This window comes from Hyla sarda, chromosome 3, assembly GCF_029499605.1.
Source record: "Hyla sarda isolate aHylSar1 chromosome 3, aHylSar1.hap1, whole genome shotgun sequence".
Lineage (NCBI taxonomy): Eukaryota > Metazoa > Chordata > Amphibia > Anura > Hylidae > Hyla > Hyla sarda.
Genome location: NC_079191.1, coordinates 417,472,570 through 417,494,463, shown reverse-complemented (window position 1 = coordinate 417,494,463; position 21,894 = coordinate 417,472,570). Strand labels below are relative to the sequence as shown.

Genomic DNA, 21,894 nt, shown 5'->3' with positions numbered 1-21,894 from the left:
GGGGGATAATCTGAGGGTACTACCTGCCTACCGGAGGGGGGGGGTTAATCTGGGGGTACTACCTGTCTAGTGGGGTGGGATTAATCTGGGAGTACTACCTGCCTACTGGGGGGTCTGATCTGGGGGTACTACCTGGCTACTGGGGGTGGTGCCTGATCTGGGGGGACTACCTGCCTACTGGGGGGACTAATTGGGGGGGGGACTACCTGCCTTCAGAGGGAGGGGGGTCTAGTCTGAGGGGGACTACCTGCCTATACACCTCCAAACCTAACTACCGGGAGATAAGATATGGGGGGGGGGGGAGAGAATGAGACATGGAGGATGAACAATTGACATATGGGGGGGGGGGGGGCACATTCTTTGCACAGGGCCCTCTGCTCTCTGTGTCCGCCTCTGCTCAGTGTCTATGGCAGAGCATAACCTGAGGGTTTAGGGAGTGGAGCATGACCTGAGGGTCCAGAAAGGCAGAGCATGACCTAAGGATCCTGGGGACAGATCAAGAACTGAGGGTCTGGGGGGTCAAACATGATTTGAGGACTTCTATGGGCAGAGCATGACATGAGGGTCTATGGGAGGTAAATCGTACCCTAAGAGTCAAGGGGGGGGGTGCAGCATGATTTGAGGGTCTAAGGACCAGATCAGAAACTGATCTGAGGGCCTAGGGACAGAGAATGACCTGAAGGTCTAGAGAAGCAGAGCATGGCTTGAGGGCCTAGGGGGTGGAACATGACCAGAGAACCCAGGGGGTGGTACATGATCTAGGGCCCAGAGCTGGTGAAACATGACACAGGGATTCTCGTTTTTGTTCTCTGGATCCCTGTGTCAGAGACCGTCCCCTCAGGACCTACCCCGGACATCACACAGTGTATCAGTTGAGGCTGCATTGTTCCTTCAAGGGGCTTCTTGTATGAAAACTTTTGACCAATGTGATATATTATGCAATATCTTAGCTCTGTTAGTAAAATGACGGCTCTACCATTTTACCAAAATACTATATTAATGTTCTTAAAGTTTACGTTTCATTTGTAAGGTGCATTACCGCTTTTCACCACTGCCTGAAACCAGTGTTTATCCTAGATTACAATACAACAGCGCCCCCCTATTTTGAATTTGTTCATGTTTATCTCCACCTCTTAGAAAACTATCACCCTCAGCATTGTAGAACTGGAAAACATTTCTTTCTATTGACAGGGAAGAAGATCTTAAGTATCTCCGTTTTCTTGAAGACCTCACCAATGACATCATACTAAGAGGCTGCAGGTCCAATAGGTAGGAACATTGTTCTATAGTCTGCAGAAGACTTTCTCTTTCTTTCAAAGAGGTGGTCTCCAAACAGTGGCCCTCCTGCTGTTGCAGAACTACAACTCCTACCATGCCCCGACAGCCTTTGGCTGTCGGGGCATGCTAGGAGTTGTAGTTCTGCAACAGCTGGAGGGCCAAAATTTGGAGACCACTGCTTTAAAGGGGTATTCCACTGGAAAACATTTTTTTTTTTTAAATCAACTGGTGCCAGAAAGTTAAACAGATTTGTAAATTACTTCTATTAAAAAACTCAATCCTTTCAGTACTTATTAGCAGCTGCATGCTACAGAGGAAATTCTTTTCCTTGTGAATTAATTTTTTGTCTCGTCCACAGTGCTCTCTGCTGACACCTCTGTCCGTGTCAGGAACAGTCCAGAGCAGCATAGGTTTGCTATGGGGATTTTCTCATGCTCCGGACATTTCCTGATACGGGCATCAGGTGTCAGCAGAGAGCACTGTGGACAAGATAAAAAAGAAATTCGAAAAGAAAATTATTTCCTCTATAGCACATAGCTGCTAATAAGTACTGGAAGGGTAAAGATTTTTTTTATAGAAGTAATTTACAGATCTGTTAACTTTCTGGCACCAGTTGATTTAAAAAAAAAAAAAAAAAAAAAAGTTTTCCACCGGAGTACCCCTTTATTCCTTCCATTACATATCAGCTGCTGTATGATCCACAGGAAGTTCTTTTCTTTTTGAATTTCCTTTCTTTCAGTCCACAGTGCGTTGCTATCACCTTTGTCCATGTCAGAAACTATTCAAAGCAGGAGTAAATACCCATAGCAAACCTCTCCTACTCTGGACAGTTCCTAAAATGGACAGAGGTGTCAGCAGAGAGCACTGTGTTAAGACAGAAAGGAAATTGAAGAAGAAAATAACTTTTTCTGTAATATACAGCAGCTGATAAGTACTGGAAGGATTAAGATTTTTAAATAGAAGTAATTTACAAATCTGTTTAACTTTCTGGCACCAGTTGATTTAAAAAAAAAAAAATGTTTAATCAACTGGTGCCAGAAAGTTAAACAGATTTGCAAATTACTTCTATTAAAAAATCTTAATACTTCCAGTACATATCAGCTACTGTTATGATCCACAGGAAGTTCTTTTCTTTTTTAATTTCCTTTCTGTCTGACCACAATGCTCTCTGCTGACATCTCTGTACATTTTAGGAACTGTCTGGAGTAGGAGAAAATCCTCATAGAAATCCTCTCCTGCTCTGGACAGTTCCTAAAATGGACAGAGGTGTCAGCAGAGAGCACTGTGGTCAGAAAGAAAGGAAATTCAGAAAGAAAAGAATTTCCTGTGGATCATACTGCAGCTGATAAGTACTGGAATGATTAAGATTTTTTAAATAGAAGTAATTTACAAATCTGTTTAACTTCCTGGCACCAGTTGATTAAAAAATTTTTTTTTCCAGTAGAGTACCCCTTTAATGAGTAGATAAGAGTAGGTATACCTTTTGTACATTAGAAGGTCTCTTACCATTAAAGTGTTGTTAATTCTTCTTCTCTAATAAAATTTCTTCAGCGCCATGGAGCGTGTAATTCAGGACCACCTTCTTCGAAAGCATCCGCACCTTGATGAGGTAGGCCATTGCTTTAATTGTTTTTTTGTGATGGTAAGGTTGCCTTTAGCTGATGAAGCCATACAGGGGAGAACTTCCTCCCTCACTCTGCTACACACAGTCCAGAGATGATTGGCTAAGGATGCACCCCCCCCCCCTTCAGCATTTCCTGATTTTGGACTTCTACCAATCCAGCAGGAGGCCAAAGTCTGTGCAAGAGATGGTGGAAAATGTGCTCTGGACAAGAAGGGTGACACCTAGTGGCAGCTTTTTTTAAACACACATAAAACAGAGAATTTCATTTTTTTTAACCCCAAATTTTTTATTTACCATAGTGAGTGCAATAGCAAAAATTAGTTTTAATGAGTGCCCATTTAACCCCTTAAGGACTCAGCCCATTTTGGCCTTAAGGACTCTGACAATTTAATTTTTACGTTTTCATTTTTTCCTCCTCGCCTTCTAAAAATCATAACTCTATTATATTTTCATCCACAGACTAGTATGAGGGCTTGTTTTTTGCGCGACCAGTTGTCCTTTGCAATGACATAACTCATTATATCATAAAATGTATGGCGCAACCAAAAAACACTATTTTTGTGGGGAAATTAAAACGAAAAACGCAATTTTGCTAATTTTGGAAGGTTTTGTTTTCACGCCGTACAATTTATGGTAAAAGTGACGTGTGTTCTTTATTCTGAGGGTCAATACGATTAAAATGATACCCATTATTATATACTTTTATATTATTGTTGCACTTAAAAAAAATCACAAACTTTTTAACCAAATTAGTACGTTTATAATCCCTTTATTTTGATGACCTCTAACTTTTTTATTTTTCCGTATAAGTGGCGGTATGGGGGCTAATTTTTTGCGCCATGATCTGTACTTTTTTTTGATACCACATTTGCATATAAAAAACTTTTAATACATTTTTTATAATTTTTTTTTTAATAAAATGTATTAAAAAAGTAGGAATTTTGGACTTTTTAAATTTTTTTTCGTTCACGCCGTTCACCGTACGGGATCATTAACATTTTATTTTAATAGTTCGGACATTTACGCACGCGGCGATACCAAATATGTCTATAAAAAATGTTTTTTTACGCTTTTTGGGGGTAAAATAGGAAAAAACTGACGTTTTACTTTTTTATTGGGGGAGGGGATTTTTCACTATTTTTTTACTTTTACTTTTAAATTTTTTTAAATTTTTTTTTACACTTGAATAGTCCCCATAGGGGACTATTCATAGCAATACCATGATTGCTAATACTGATTTGTTCTATGTATAGGACATAGAACAGATCAGTGTTATCGGCGATCTTCTGCTCTGGTCTGCTCGATCACAGACCAGAGCAGGAGACGCCGGGAGCCGCACGGAGGAAGGAGAGGGGACCTCCGTGCGGCGTTATGAATGATCGGATCCCCGCAGCAGCGCTGCGGGCGATCCGATCGTTCATTTAAATCGCGAACCGCCGCAGATGCCGGGATCTGTATTGATCCCGGCACCTGAGGGGTTAATGGCGGACGCCCGGGAGATCGCGGGCGTCGGCCATTGCCGGCGGGTCCCTGGCTGCGATTAGCAGCCGGGATCAGCCGCGCATGACACGGGCATCGCTCCGATGCCCGCGGTTATGCTTAGGACGTAAATGTACGTCCTGGTGCGTTAAGTACCACCTCACCAGGACGTACATTTACGTCCTGCGTCCTTAAGGGGTTAAAGGGGTTCTCCGGTGCTTAGACATCTTATCCCTTATCCAAAGGATAGGGGATAAGAGGCCTGATCGCGGGAGTCCCGCTGCTGGGGACCCCCGGGATCTTGCATGCGGCACCCTGTTTGTAATCAGTCCCCGTAGCGTGTTAGGGTCTGATTATTGACGACCACAGGGCCGGCGGCGTGTGACATCATGCTCCACCCCTCAATGCAAGTCTATGGGAGGGGGCGTGACAGCTATCACGCCCCCTCCCGTAGGCTTGCATTGAGGTGCGGAGCGTGACGTCACATGCCGCCGGCCCTGTAGTCGTCGGTAATCAGACCTGGAGCGAAAACACGCTTCGGCGACTGATTACAAACTGGGTGCCGCGGGCAAGATCCCGGGGGGCCCCAGCGGCAGGACTCCCGCGATCAGGCATCTTATCCCCTATCCTTTGGATAGGGGATAAGATGTCTAAGCACCGGAGTACCCCTTTAAGGACTGGATTGGGGACCACTGATTTAGATGGTTATTTAGATCATATATGGTGGCATGTGATACCAACATTGGTAAATGTGACTTTTGCTCTGGGGCTCAAGAGTCTCAAGCTACTTTCTAGTCTTCTCACGAATAGACAAAGACACTTCAAGCATCATCTTGAAGATTGCAAGACGTTACGGAACAAATGTTACACGTCTATCGGGTTAAACCAGAAAAGGATACATATGAAGGGAAGGTAGAAGGTTAAAAGGGTTCTCCGGCGCTAGTAGAACATGGCTGCCTTTTCCAAAAAAGAGCGCAAAGACTGTTCACAGGTTGTTTGCAGTATTGCAGAACATTCCAGGTTGCCTCAATGATCTACTATACTAGATGTCACTCATGGACACTTTTTGGAAGAAAGTAGCCAGGTTGATTTTGTACGGAACGTTATTCACTAGTTGGGAACAAGGTTGGTCTGGCATGTAAGAATATCAGAGGATCCTCCTTTGGGCCCAGATTCTGTCCAATAATTTACCTCCAAGGGTCCAACAGAAGACAAACGACATTGGAGCCGACCACTGAATTCTATTTCCTATGGAATAGTTTAGAAATAACCTACTTGATCTTAGTGATCATCTATCCAATGACCATGTTTTGGATGCATTCCAAGTGACCGCTCTAGGTTGATGTCCTGCTCCAAATTAGGTAATACGTGCACGGAGAAAAAAAACACATTGACACAGAACTGAGTCAAAATGGTTCTCTTATTTATTGTCTTAGGTACACACAAGATATATCCATTGTGTAAGCATTCTAATTGGTTAGCAGACTACTTTACGTAAGCATGGGGATGGTCACACAGGAGGTAGTACAGGATGCAACCACCATCTTAGAATAATGATCTTCATTTGGTATCTATTATCCATAGCAACCAGAAAGTTTCCAATGGAAGTGTATGTGTATGGGGTCTGTCTAGACCAGTGGTCTCAAGCTGTGGCCCTTCAGATGTTGCAATACTCCAACTTCCTGCATGCAACATCTTGAGGGGCCACAGTTTGAGACCACTGGTAAAGGATAGACCCTCAGAAGGATCTTCTCTGATGGGCCTATGAAACCCCATTCTCACAACTGGTTGACACCCATTAGATGATATTCCCCCTAGTCACACATTACCTGTATGACGCAGATCTCAGAGCTGCGGTGTGTACACGGCTCTATATCTCAGTAGTCAGATCACCCAGGAGATCCACATTGTTAGCAGCAACAAATTAGACCAGGGGACAACATGTCACTTGTCCTCCTGGACATCAAAGAGTCCTTATAGCGGAGCACTGTCTGCGGAGATGTAGCTTCTAATCAGCTCTGAGATAACACAGAATAACAAGCATGGGAAAGGTCAGATATAACAAGTACTTGTACAGAAATGCAGCAGGAAAAGTGTGTAATTTGTCACATTGACGATGTCTCGGAAATGTCACCTGCAAAGAGCAGAAGGGCCAAACGTCAGCAGTTACACCAGGTACTTGCTGTTTGCTGTACGTTTTCTGTTAGGCTGGGTTCACATTACGTTTTTACCAATACAGGACCGTATACGGCTGGGGGAGCTAAAACCAGGCGCTCCCGTATCCCAGCCAGATGCGGCCCGTATATAATCCATTTCAATGAGCCGACCGGAGTGAAACGCTGACTCTGGTTTGCTCATTTTTTTTACCCCGTATGCGGTTTTTCCACTGGACCGAAAACCATAGTGTACCACTGTTTTAGGTCCGGTGGGAAAACCGTGTACAGGGCAAAAATGAGCCGACTGGAGTCAGCGTTTCACTCCGGTCGGCTCATGGAAATGAATTATATATGGGCCACATATGGTTGGGATACGGGAGCGCCCGTTTTTTGCTCCCCCCCCAGCCGTATACGGTCCTGTATTGATAAAAACATTATATGAACACAGCCTTATAGAGCGAAGGGAAAAAAAATCTATGGGGCACTATTTAGGGGGTCAAAATGGGGATAAGCAACCTTAATAATCTGCTATAAATAAATATTATGTTACATGTTATTTGTTGCAAACAGAAACAGGATTAACAGGTGTCGCCACATTAATAGTGATGTCGCCTAACGAAGTAAAATAAGTCACTGAGGGTCCGATTGCTGGGACACCCGCAATTTCCTGTAGGGGGCCCCGTGATTGCCGATATGCTTACAAAACTCCTTCAGCACTCCGGCCTCCACCTGTGAAGATGCGCTTGTGAGACAGACAGCTCAGCCAATCACCAGCTAAGACAGGGTCCTCTCTCAGCAGGTGATTGGTTAAGCAGACCGCGGCTCCTGCTCGTCTCAGCAGGTGGGGGTCAGAGTGCTCCGAGGACATGTAAGTGCTCGGAGGATGAGGAGATTGATGGGGGTGCCAGAGGTCAGACCCCCTGAAATCAGACATTTATCCCTTATCCACCGGATAGGGGATACATTTTGTTCCCCTTTAAGTAGTAGAAAATAATTTTTTACAGAGAAGAGTACCAGTGGCCATCTGTCTCTTTGAGGACCTACCACATTGGTAGTGTACAGGGCATCCTGGGAGATGTATTTTGGTCACAGCTGGAGGCAGACTGGCTGAAAAACACTGTCATAATGGCTAACAGCAGCCGCCAGGGCTACTGTTAGCCATTGTGACAGTGATGCTAATTGTAGAAGAAGATGTATACGGTTCCCACTGAGTTCAATACAAGCTGTATACATTTATATGTAGTTAGATCCCCCTAGTTGTGGCTGCAGGTAGCCAGAAATATTTAATTTATCAAACACTAAAACTGACCACAGGGATGATGAGTGTTATACTACAGCAAAACTCTGAAACTGTCTGCACATGGGTATTGTTTCCTTCTGGAGAGATCTCTGGCTCGGTATACATTCCCAGACAAATTCTGTCCGGGCATGCTGGGAGTTGTAGTTTTGATGCAGACAGGTTGGGAAACACTGATCTAGTGATTCAGCAATTCATTGTCGGCTCCCTGATTGCTGCAACACTAGGCAGTCATAGGCTCATTCAAGAGGACACATAAGTCACAGGATGTTCTGTTCCAGGATCAGGTTATCTTCATGTACAGGTGAGGTCTGTATTGCTGACCTGAATGGCCGTCACTTCATATATATGCAGAATGATGATATGGTGCTCCGTTCCATCTCACCCGGGACGTTCCTTCCAAGGATTGTATATTTATACACCCTCCTTGTATATGAAGAAGGTGAGATGAGTAATGTATACCCTTCACATTCTGAGACCGAGAATAGATGCTACTAGGGTTGCAAATACCGGCCATGCTAATTAGCATAATTAATTATATATGCGTGACATCACAGGATACACACATGCGGGGGAAATTTTGTCCTATTCTGACCTCTATAAATGTATTTTTTTTTCTTTTTTTTTGCGATCTGTAGTTTTAACAGTACCATTTTTTTTTCTGATGTAATTTTTTGATTGTTTTTTTTTTTTATCCCAGCATGCTCTGTTACAGCTTGTAGCTCAGCACCTGCCCCAAACGAAAACCACAACTCCCAGCATGTTGGACTATATAGTATAGGTCAGTGTTTCCCAATCAGGGGTGCCTCCAGCTGTTGCAAAACTACAACTCCCAGCATGTTGGACTATATAGTAGTATATAGTATAAGTCAGTGTTTCCCAATCAGGGGTGCCCCCAGCTGTTGCAAAACTACAACTCCCAGCATGTTGGACTATATAGTAGTATATAGTATAGGTCAGTGCACCCCAACCAGGGGTGCCTCCAGCTGTTGCAAAACTGCAACTCCCAGCATGTTGAACTATATAGTAGTATATAGCATAGGTCAGTGTTTCCCAACCAGGGGTGCCTCCAGCTGTTGCAAAACTGCAACTCCCAGCATGTTGGACTATATAGTAGTAAATATTATAGGTCAGTGTTTCCCAACCAGGGGTGCCTCCAGCTGTTGCAAAACTACAACTCCCAGCATGCCCGGACAGCCAACGGCTGTCCGGGCATGCTGGGAGTTGTAGTTTTGCAACAGCTGGAGACGCTCTGGTTGGGAAACACTGGTATAGGTTATGGTGCAACATTCCGGGAGTTGGGGGATTGGTTGGATAAATACCGGCCATTGTATTGCCGGTATTTTAATATAAAAATACCGGCAGGGTGTCCAAAATACCGGCTGTGCCAGTAATATACCGGCCAGGTGGCAACCCCAGATGCTACCCAACTCTGACATAGGTGACCCCACAAGAGGGTAAATCAGTGTCCTTATTAAGCCAGAGTGCCCCCCTTGAGAAGACAAGCTACAGTGTTAATAAAGCTGCCCATGCCCTCCATTGTGCCCCAACTAAAGAATTCCCTCCAGAATCCTGATTAGTTCCGTATATGATAGAATCACAAGGACCCTATATGTAACAGTCCCCGCCAGCCACCATAACCCAGCGAAGACTTCTCATTGGTTGTAGCCATGGTTTCACCACAGTGCCCTTACAAATGCCAACTACAGATATAGGGTTAATCTATAGTATGGTACGCTGGTCTCTGAACTGAGGTTCTCCACACAATACTACAACTCCCAGCATACCCACGGCTGAGGAATAGATCAGCGTTATGCCATCACTTACCTTCATAAGTGACTCCCCTTGAAGGCTATAAAATATCTTGATGAAATATCTCATTCTGCCCCTATCATGCATACTCACTATCACTAGTCCTACAGCGCCATCGTCTACATTACAGCACAGCTGCATCCATAGGTTTCATTGTTGTAACTGGGTCATGTAATCGCATGTGTGCACTTCTCCCCTCCAGCTCTATCTGTATACTGCTGCTTTCTCTATATGATCAGTATATATAGTAGTTATACTCCTCCCCTCCAGCTCTAGCTACATGCTGCTGCCTCCATGTGATCAGGATATTTAGTAGTAACACTCCTCCCCTCTCAGCTCTCTGTATACTGCTGCTATATCTATGGGATTAGGATATATAGTAGCTATACTCACCTCCAGCTTGATCTGTATACTGCTGCTGTCTCTATGGGCTCAGGATATTTAGTGGTTATACTCCACCCCTCCAGCTCTATCTGTATACTGTTCCATCTATCTCTATAGGATCAGTATATATATTGTAGTTATACTCCTCCCCTGCAGCTCTGTCTGTATACTGCTGCTGTCTCTATGGGATCAGGATATATAGTGGTTATACTCCTCCCCCCCAGCTCTATGTGTATACTGCTGCTGCTATCTTTTTGGGATCAGGATATGTAGTAGTTATACACCTTCCGTTCAGCTCTATCTGTATACTGCTGCTGTCTCTATGGGATCAGGATATATAATAGTTATACTCCTCCCCTCCAGCTCTATCTGTATACTGCTGCTGCTATCTTTTTGGGATCAGGATATATAGTAGTTATACACCTCCCCCTTCAGCTCTATCTGTATACTGCTGCTGCTATCTTTTTGAGATTAGGATATATAGTAATTATACACCTCCCCTCAAGCTCTAGCTATATACTGCTGCCCTCTCTCTGAGATCAGGCTATATTGTAGTTATACACTTCCCCTCCAGCTTTATCTGTATACTACTGCTATCAATATGGGATCAGGATAAATAGAAGTTATACACCTTGCAGTTTTTTCTCAGATTTTTTTCCAAAATCCACAATAAATGAAGATATTGTACCGCAATTGTGCAACTCACGGTAAAGGGTGTCATTGTGGAAAATCAGTGCAAAACAGCCAAAATGCTGCAAAAATTCAAAGTGTGAACACAATGTAAAGAACATGGGGGAGATTTATCAAGACCTGTCCAGAGGAAAAATTGTTGAGTTGCCTATAGCAACCAATCAGATCGCTTCTTTCATGTTTCACAGGCCTTTTGGAAAAGAAAGGTCAAAAGATTTCCCCAATGGCAATTTAAAAATAAATAAAGTAAAAATATAAAAATTACACGTAATGTGAACTGACCTCAACCCATTTAGGAGTCTAATCATTTCACTCGGCTGAACTCCAGCAGCAGGAGCCTAATTTGATGACCAGGTGCAGTGATCAGACTCCACACCCTCTGTCTGCAGAGGATTCATGGAAAATCTCGGCCACATTAGAATATCATTTCAGTGATGGAATTGCATTTAGTATGGCTATAAAATCATGCCTGCCACGTTAGCGTAAAGAGGTAAGCACAATGCATACACAAGAACCTCTATATTATTCTCTAATAATAGTCTATGTTGCACTATATAACCAATAAAAAAAAATAAATAAATAAAAAAAAATATATATATATATATATAGATATATATATGTAAAATTAATATTTTTATTTATTTATTTTTACTTATTTTCCCCCCAGAGTGCTTGTGTAAGGGCGTAGCTCTACAGACTGTTTGCGTACGGCCCCTTTAAATTTTAAATGTTTCCCTTTTAAACATTGAATTAAATTGCAATTTTTTTTTCAAAACGTAAACATTCACACATTAGTTTCCAAACAAGGGCTCCCCAGCTGTTGCAAAACAACATTTTCCCGCATGCCCTGACAGTCCGCAGCTGATACGGCAGGCCTGGAATTGTATTTGTGCCCCCCCCGGTTGGAGACCGCCACTTTAATACATTAGTAGACGTTCTCTGAGACTGTGCGGCTGAGGAAGGAAAATTCTCAGTGCAAAATGTAATAATAATAATGATTTAAAAAAATGGTTAAAATAATGGAGCATTGCCAAAAGAGAGGAAATAAATGATGCAGAACGCGGCCCTCGCCTGCTGAATCCCGGAGTTGCGATTCTCCTGTAGATGGGACGTGAACATGTGACCTGTAGGAGACGCGGCCAAGGAGGTGTCAGCTATGTGACACGGGCATCAATGCAATTATTTACGTCTTATAGCGGAAAGGGCAAAGGGTCTGCGTCCTCCAGGTGGAATAAGAAGTAAATAAATTGCGGGAAAGTAAGAGAATTTATTCTTTACTGGAAAATTCCAGAAGCTGCTGCCGGCTGCAAAGTTATTATTGTAGAAAAATAATAAAAGTAGTGACAAATGCCAAAGTGTACAGAATACTGAGATCTCCGGGGGTCCGACTGAACCAAGCCTGGATGACTATAACAATACCCCGTATCATAGCAGTAAGCGGACCTCCTGAGGGTTCTACTGAACCAGACCGAGATAGCTAGAACAATACCCAGACTCTATAGAGCAGTGGTCCCAAACTGTGGCCCTCCAGATGTTGCAAAACTTCAATTCCCAGTATGCCTGGACAGCCGTTTAGTTGTCCATGTCAGGAACTGGTAAACAGGGCGGGGCTTCTGGTTCAGGAATTCATCGGTGCTGACCGGGAGAAGGACATCAGACAGGTAGGATACCTTCACAGAGGGTTTTATTTTGGATAATGCAACGCGTTTCACCACGCATGCGTGGCTTCATCAGGCATCCGATGCCTGATGAAGCCAAGCATGCGTGGTGAAACGCGTTGCATTATGCAAAATAAAACGCTCTGTGAAGGTATCCTACCTGTCTGATGTCCTTCTCCCGGTCAGCGCCGATGAATTCCTGAACCAGAAGCCCCGCCCTGTTTACCATTGTCCTACATCAGGAAGGCTGCAGATCCGGATTATTATCCACACGATTACCATTGTTGTGTATGGGCTACACAACTATGTCAGGTGAGCGGTGATTCTTCCCCCTACCCTCCCCCCACACTTTAGTGATTTTACTCCACAAGGAGCGCCTCCGTCTCTTTTCTTTCCTCTACATGTCAGGAACTGTCCAGAGTAGGAGCAAATCCCCATCGCAAACCTCTCCTGCTCTGGACAGTTCTTGACATGGACAGAGGTGTCAGCAGAGAGCACTGTGTTCCAAAAAGAAAATAATTTCCTCTGTAGTATTCAGCAGCTAATAAGTACTGGAAGGATTAAGATTTTTAAATAGAAGTAATTTACAACTCTGTTTAACTTTCTGGTACTACTGAAGTACCCCTTTAAAGGGGTACTCTGGTGGAAAACTTTTTTTTTTTTTTAATCAACTGGTGCCAGAAAGTTAAACAGATTTGTAAATGACTTCTATTAAAAAAAATATTAATCCTTCCAGTACTTATTAGCTGCTGAATACTACAGTGGAAATTCTTTTCTTTTTGGAACACAGTGCTCTCTGCTGACATCACGAGCACAGTGCTCTCTGCTGACATCTCTTTCCATTTTAAGAACTGTCCAGAGTCGGAGAAAATCCCCATAGCAAACATATGCTGCTCTGGACAGTTCCTAAAATGGACAGAGATGTCAGCAGAGAGCACTGTGTTCCAAAAAGAAAATAATTTCCTCTGTAGTATTCAGCAGCTAATAAGTACTGGAAGGATTAAGATTTTTTTTTAATAGAAGTCATTTACAAATCTGTTTAACTTTCTGGCACCAGTTAATAATAAATAAATAAATGAAATACAAATAATACTTATTTCTTGATGGTGCATGATGGGAGACCAGAACATAGAGCTAGACTGGATATGACTCTTCAACCAGTGATCAATACATAAAAGTATAAATACATAAACAACCAGATGCCACTATTTTCTTTGTCAAGGTGACATATCCCTATACAGTCTGGCACTATGGCGTCAGTGTTTACAGTGTTAATTTGTTTGGGGACATTCCCTATAGACAAGGGTGATGGTAATGATCCATTTACATGGAGGAACAAGAATGCATTGACAACTATGGGGACGGTGCCTCTCCGAGTAGTCATAGTGGCGGCTTAGGGTCTATTCACAAGGCAGGATTTCTGCTTCCGGAATTCCGCCTCAAATTAAAGCCCATAGACTTCTATGAGATTCCACACTCCCATTAACACTTCTGAATTTCCGTTTACTTCTATGAGATTCCGCATTCCCATAAACTTCTATGAGATTCCGCATTCCCATTCACACTTCTGAATTTCCGCAAGCGGAAATTCAGAAGTGTGAATGGGAGTGCGGAATCCCATAGAAATCTATGGGATTTAATTTGAGGCGGAATTCCGCAAACGAAAATTCTACCGTGTGAATAGACCCTAAGCCGGCACTATGACTACTCGGAGAGGAACCGTCTCCATAGTTGTCAATGCATTTCCGAGTGGATTCCGCAGAAAGAACTGACAATCTTTCTGCAGAGCGGAAATTCTGCCGTGTGCACGGGGCAGCAGAGTCACATGAAATACATTGGGAGTCTGCTGCATAAGGAAATTCCGAGATTAATTTTTGTACTGGATTCCGCTCAGAAATTCCACCACGTCAATGGGCAACAGAGGTTTGTAGTGGAGAGAAATAGGGGGTGTAACGAAGAGACAAGGGGTGTAATTGAAGGGGTTATAGATGGATAGAAATGACCATCGTGGTTTTCTCAGACTAGTGATGCTCCCCTTTACCTGTCAACCAAGAGCTACATTGCCCAAAAGTAGCCTCCGAGAGCCTTTTAAAAGGGCAGCGGAGGAAGCACTCTTATGCCCTCTTGTGGAAATCGCCAGTGTCTAATCCTACCTGTACATATTACATATATGATATAACTGCATGCAGAGTTTTACAGCAATCTCATATTTATCGGTTGCATTATTGTTTTTGTTCAATGAGAATATATATATATATCTGACATGTCAAGACAATCATGTTAGAACAACTGACAGAACCTCTATACTACACCAAACAAGACAGATCCTCTATACTACACCACACAGGACAGATCCTCTATACTACACCACACAGGACACATCCTCTATACTACACCACACAGGAGAGATCCTCTATACTACACCACACAGGAGAGAACCTCTATACTACACCACACAGGAGAGATCCTCTATACTACACCACACAGGACAGAACCTCTATACTACACCACACAGGAGAGATCCTCTATACTACACCACACAGGAGAGAACCTCTATACTACACCACACAGGACAGATCCTCTATACTACACCACACAGGAGAGATCCTCTATACTACACCACACAGGAGAGATCCTCTATACTACACCACATAGGAGAGAGATCCTCTCTACTACACCACACAGGAGAGATCCTCTATACTACACCACACAGGACAGAACCTCTATACTACACCACACAGGACAGATCCTCTATACTACACCACACAGGACACATCCTCTATACTACACCACACAGGACAGATCCTCTATACTACACCACACAGGAGAGATCATCTATACTGCACCACACAGGACAGATCCTCTATACTACACCACACAGGACAGATCCTCTATACTACACCACACAGGAGAGATCCTCTATACTACACCACACAGGAGAGATCCTCTATACTACACCACACAGGAGAGATCCTCTATACTACACCACACAGGAGAGATCCTCTATACTACACCACACAGGACAGATCCTCTATACTACACCACACAGGAGAGATCCTCTATACTACACCACACAGGAGAGATCCTCTATACTACACCACACAGGAGAGATCCTCTATACTACACCACACAGGAGAGATCCTCTATACTACACCACACAGGAGAGATCCTCTATACTACACAATACAGGAGAGATCCTCTATACTACACCACACAGGAGAGATCCTCTATACTACACCACACAGGAGAGATCCTCTATACTACACCACACAGGAGAGATCCTCTATACTACACCACACAGGACAGATCCTCTATACTACACCACACAGGACAGATCCTCTATACTACACCACACAGGAGAGATCCTCTATACTACACCACACAGGAGAGATCCTCTATACTACACCACACAGGAGAGATCCTCCATACTACACCACCCAGGACAGATCCTCTATACTACACCACACAGGAGAGATCCTCTATACTACACCGCACAGGAGAGATCCTCTATACTACACCACACAGGAGAGATCCTCTATACTACACCACACAGGACACATCCTCTATACTACACCACACAGGTGAGATCCTCTATACTACACCACACAGGAGAGATCCTCTATACTACACCACACGGGAGAGATCCTCTATACTACACCACACGGGAGAGATCCCCTATACTACACCACACGGGAGAGATCCTCTATACTACACCACACAGGTGAGATCCTCTATACTGCACCACACAGGAGAGAACCTCTATACTACACCACACAGGAGAGATCCTCTATACTACACCACACAGGTGAGATCCTCTATACTACACCACACAGGAGAGATCCTCTATACTACACCACACAGGAGAGATCCTCTGTACTGCACCACACAGGAGAGATCCTCTATACTACAGCACACAGGACAGATCCTCTATACTACAGCACACAGGACAGATCCTCTATACTACACCACACAGGACAGATCCTCTATACTACACCACACAGGACAGATCCTCTATACTACACCGCACAGGTGAGATCCTCTATACTACACCGCACGGGAGAGATCCTCTATACTACACCACACGGGAGAGATCCTCTATACTACACCACACGGGAGAGATCCTCCATACTACACCACACAGGATAGATCCTCCATACTACACCACACAGGAGAGATCCTCTATACTGCACCACACAGGACAGATCCTCTATACTGCACCACACAGGACAGATCCTCTATACTACACCACACAGGAGAGATCCCTCTATACTACACCACACAGGACAGATCCTCTATACTACACCACACAGGAGAGATCCTCTATACTACACCACACAGGTGAGATCCTCTATACTGCACCACACAGGAGAGAACCTCTATACTGCACCACACAGGAGAGATCCTCTATACTACACCACACAGGTGAGATCCTCTATACTACACCACACAGGAGAGATCCTCTGTACTACACCACACAGGAGAGATCCTCTGTACTGCACCACACAGGAGAGATCCTCTATACTGCACCACACAGGACACATCCTCTATACTACACCACACAGGACACATCCTCTATACTACACCACACAGGAGAGATCCTCTATACTACACCACACAGGAGAGATCCTCTATACTACACCACACGGGAGAGATCCCCTATACTACAGCACACGGGAGAGATCCTCTATACTACAGCACACGGGAGAGATCCTCTATACTACAGCACACGGGAGAGATCCTCTATACTACACCACACGGGAGAGATCCTCTATACTACACCACACGGGAGAGATCCTCTATACTACACCACACGGGAGAGATCCTCTATACTACACCACACGGGAGAGATCCTCTATACTACACCACACGGGAGAGATCCTCTATACTACACCACACGGGAGAGATCCTCTATACTACACCACACGGGAGAGATCCTCTATACTACACCACACGGGAGAGATCCTCTATACTACACCACACGGGAGAGATCCTCTATACTACACCACACGGGAGAGATCCTCTATTCTACACCACACGGGAGAGATCCTCTATACTACACCACACAGGAGAGATCCTCTATACTACACCACACAGGACAGATCCTCTATACTACACCACACAGGACAGATCCTCTATACTACACCACACAGGACAGATCCTCTATACTACACCACACAGGACAGATCCTCTATACTACACCACACAGGACAGATCCTCTATACTACACCACACAACACAGGAGAGATCCTCTATACTACACCACACAGGAGAGATCCTCTATACTACACCACACAGGACAGAACCTCTATCTCTCCCGTGTGGTGTAGTATAGAGGTGTAGTATCTCTCCCGTGTGGTGTAGTATAGAGGATCTCTCCTGTGTGGTGTAGTATATAGAGGATCTCTCCTGTGTGGTTTAGTATGTAGAGGATCTGTCCTGTGTGATGTAGTATAGAGGATCTGTCCTGTGTGATGTAGTATAGAGGATCTGTTCTGTGTGGTGCAGTATAGAGGATCTGTCCTGTGTGGTGCAGTATAGAGGATCTGTCCTGTGTGGTGCAGTATAGAGGATCTCTCCTGTGTGCTGTAGTATAGAGGATCTCTCCTGTGTGCTGTAGTATAGAGGATCTCTCCCGTGTGGTGTAGTATAGAGGATCTCTCCCGTGTGGTGTAGTATAGAGATCCTCTATACTACACCACACAGGACAGATCCTCTATACTACACCACACAGGAGAGATCCTCTATACTACACCACACAGGACAGATCCTCTATACTACACCGCACGGGACAGATCCTCTATACTACACCGCACAGGAGAGATCCTCTATACTACACCACACAGGAGAGATCCTCTATACTACACCACACAGGAGAGATCCTCCATACTACACCACACAGGACAGATCCTCCATACTACACCGCACAGGAGAGATCCTCTATACTACACCACACAGGACAGAACCTCTATACTACACCACACAGGAGAGATCCTCTATACTACACCACACACGAGAGATCCTCTATACTACACCACACAGGAGAGATCCTCTATACTACAGCACACAGGAGAGATCCTCTATACTGCAGCACACAGGACAGATCCTCTATACTGCACCACACAGGACAGATCCTCTATACTGCACCACACAGGACAGATCCTCTATACTGCATCACACGGGACAGATCCTCTATATACTACACCACACGGGACAGATCCTCTATATACTACACCACACGGGAGAGATCCTCTATATACTACACCACACGGGAGAGATCCTCTATATACTACACCACACGGGAGAGATCCTCTATATACTACACCACACGGGAGAGATCCTCTATACTACACCACACGGGAGAGATCCTCTATACTACACCACACGGGAGAGATCCTCTATACTACACCACACGGGAGAGATCCTCTATACTACACCACACGGGAGAGATCCTCTATACTACACCACACGGGAGAGATCCTCTATACTACACCACACGGGAGAGATCCTCTATACTACACCACACGGGAGAGATCCCCTATACTACACCACACGGGAGAGATCCCCTATACTACACCACACGGGAGAGATCCCCTATACTACACCACACGGGAGAGATCCCCTATACTACACCACACGGGAGAGATCCCCTATACTACACCACACGGGAGAGATCCCCTATACTACACCACACGGGAGAGATCCCCTATACTACACCACACGGGAGAGATCCCCTATACTACACCACACGGGAGAGATCCCCTATACTACACCACACGGGAGAGATCCCCTATACTACACCACACGGGAGAGATCCCCTATACTACACCACACAGGAGAGATCCTCTATACTACACCACACAGGAGAGATCCTCTATACTACACCACACAGGAGAGATCCTCTATACTGCACCACACAGGACAGATCCTCTATACTGCACCACACAGGACAGATCCTCTATACTACATCACACAGGACAGATCCTCTATACTACATCACACAGGACAGATCCTCTATATACTACACCACACAGGAGAGATCCTCTATATACTACACCACACAGGAGAGATCCTCTATACTACACCACACGGGAGAGATCCTCTATACTACACCACACAGGACAGATCCTCTATACTACACCACACAGGACAGATCCTCTATACTACACCACACAGGACAGATCCTCTATACTACACCACACAACACAGGAGAGATCCTCTATACTACACCACACAGGAGAGATCCTCTATACTACACCACACAGGAGAGATCCTCTATACTACACCACACGGGAGAGATCCTCTATACTACACCACACAGGACAGATCCTCTATACTACACCACACAGGAGAGATCCTCTATACTACACCACACGGGAGAGATCCTCTATACTACACCACACGGGAGAGATCCTCTATACTACACCACACGGGAGAGATCCTCTATACTACACCACACGGGAGAGATCCTCTATACTACACCACACAGGAGAGATCCTCTATACTACACCACACAGGAGAGATCCTCTATACTACACTACACAGGAGAGATCCTCTATACTACACCACACAGGAGAGATCCTCTATACTACACCACACAGGAGAGATCATCTATACTGCACCACACAGGAGAGATCCTCTATACTACACCACACAGGAGAGATCCTCTATACTACACCACACAGGAGAGATCCTCCATACTACACCACACAGGAGCGATCCTCCATACTACACCACACGGGAGAGATCCCCTATACTACACCACACAGGAGAGATCCTCTATACTACACCACACAGGAGAGATCTTTAACGACGCAGCAAATTTCTAATTTTATTCAGACTTCTGCACACTCTTGTTTCGCCATAAAGTCCAAGCATTACTCAATCTATCTCTATGTTTTTGCAGGTAAAGAAGATGATTCTGGTGCAGGAGCTGAGAGATGAACTAGAAAGGAATGTGAAGTTAGACTTTTCCATTAGCTATGAGGGGACTCAATACGGCTCCAGATATCGTCCTCTACCTAGAAATCTCCATCGACTCTTAGAAGCCCAGTGACTCTTGTGACGTAGTGTCCTAAGGTTTCCTCATCTTTCACAATAAATATATTCTGCATTAGGACAGGAAAGCCCAGCTAGAATGCGCTAAAGAGAATTTCACATTCATGCAAATTCAAATGTTTTGGCTTAAAATGCAAGTAATCTGATCAAAGTGTTAAATTTGTAGTATTTCTACGTGTTGACTTTTCAAATCTATTTTAATTGTTTTAGTGCTAAGAAAATTGAAGAAAAAAACTCTGAAGACTTTTTCCTTAAATTTCTTACCGTTTTCTGTATACAGCTCCTATTCTCCATGGTTACAGGGTACAAACAAACGCTGTGTAGCACTGCATTAGAGTAATAGAGTACAGTGCGGGTACGAAACATAGACAAGTGCACAAACCAATGACTGGTGATTGTATCGGATGTGATTTCACTTTTCTTTCTATATGTAGCACATTTACCGGCACTGAATAGATTACGTGTGTAACTTGTATTTTGAGCTAATAAAATGTGATTTTCTGGACAGAGAACATGTCAACCCCTTTATTATGAGAGATATTGTATATTAAGAAGAAGATTTACACAGTTTCCATTGAGAATCAATACAAGCTGTATAAATCTATATGAACATTGCAGAATTGCCGCAGCGTAAATTCTGCCGATGGAATGGACGTCCGCCCGACTATTTACTAAGAAGTACAGATAGTCAACCAAATGGTAAAACCCCCTAAATCTCTGGAAACAAGACAGAAGTTAAAACAAAAAATTTTCAATAATAAAAAGATCTTAGCCTTATTGGTTTAGAAACTTTTTTTTTATCCATGGTTTGTTAAATCCATAATTCGTGCTTTATATGACATGATCAGAATCATACAATTTAGTCCCAGAATTTTAAAAAATCCCCCCATAGAACTACAAGACATAGAAATATGTACAGCACTGGTGTATTTACAAATATTAGGAACAATTATATAAAAAAGGGCTGTTTAAATACAAGATGAGGTTTTATATAAAAATACATATTAAAAAAAGCTGCAATTAGAATTAGTGAGGGTTTGGTTCTTACAGATTGTCTCCTGGGAAAAAAGCTTGTTTTTTGCGGGATGAGTTTTAGGGGCACCATTTACTGTACATTAGAATTAGAGATGAGCGAACTTACAGTAAATTGGATTTGTCACGAACTTCTCGGCTCAGCAGTTGATGACTTTTCCTGCATAAATTAGTTCAGCTTTACGGTGCTCCGGTGGGCTGGAAAAGGTGGATACAGTCCTAGGAGACTCTTTCCTAGGACTGTATCCACCTTTTCCAGCCCATCAGAGCACCTGAAGGCTGAACTAATTTACGCAGGAAAAGTCATCAACTGCCGAGCCGAGAAGTTTGTGACAAATCGAATTTACTGTAAGTTCGCTCATCTCTAATTAGAACCTATTCAGAAAAACTATTTGGTTTTAGGGGTTTGTTTTTTATGTAAGTAAAATT

General features: G+C 43.9%; 1 protein-coding gene across 6 annotated transcripts in view; it reads left to right on the top strand.

The window, feature by feature from the left end:
- LOC130363031 (spermatogenesis-associated protein 7 homolog) overlaps positions 1–21,606 on the top strand; it is a 228,185-nt gene extending 206,579 nt beyond the window's left edge. For all 6 annotated transcript variants that reach the window (XM_056568328.1, XM_056568329.1, XM_056568330.1 and 3 more), the window contains 3 exons: positions 1,192–1,269; positions 2,830–2,887; positions 20,282–21,606. In XM_056568328.1, coding sequence (XP_056424303.1) covers positions 1,192–1,269; positions 2,830–2,887; positions 20,282–20,431 — 286 coding nt within the window. In that variant the 3' untranslated portion in view covers positions 20,432–21,606. The remainder of the gene's footprint in view (positions 1–1,191; positions 1,270–2,829; positions 2,888–20,281) is intronic.
- Positions 21,607–21,894: the final 288 nt, after the last annotated feature.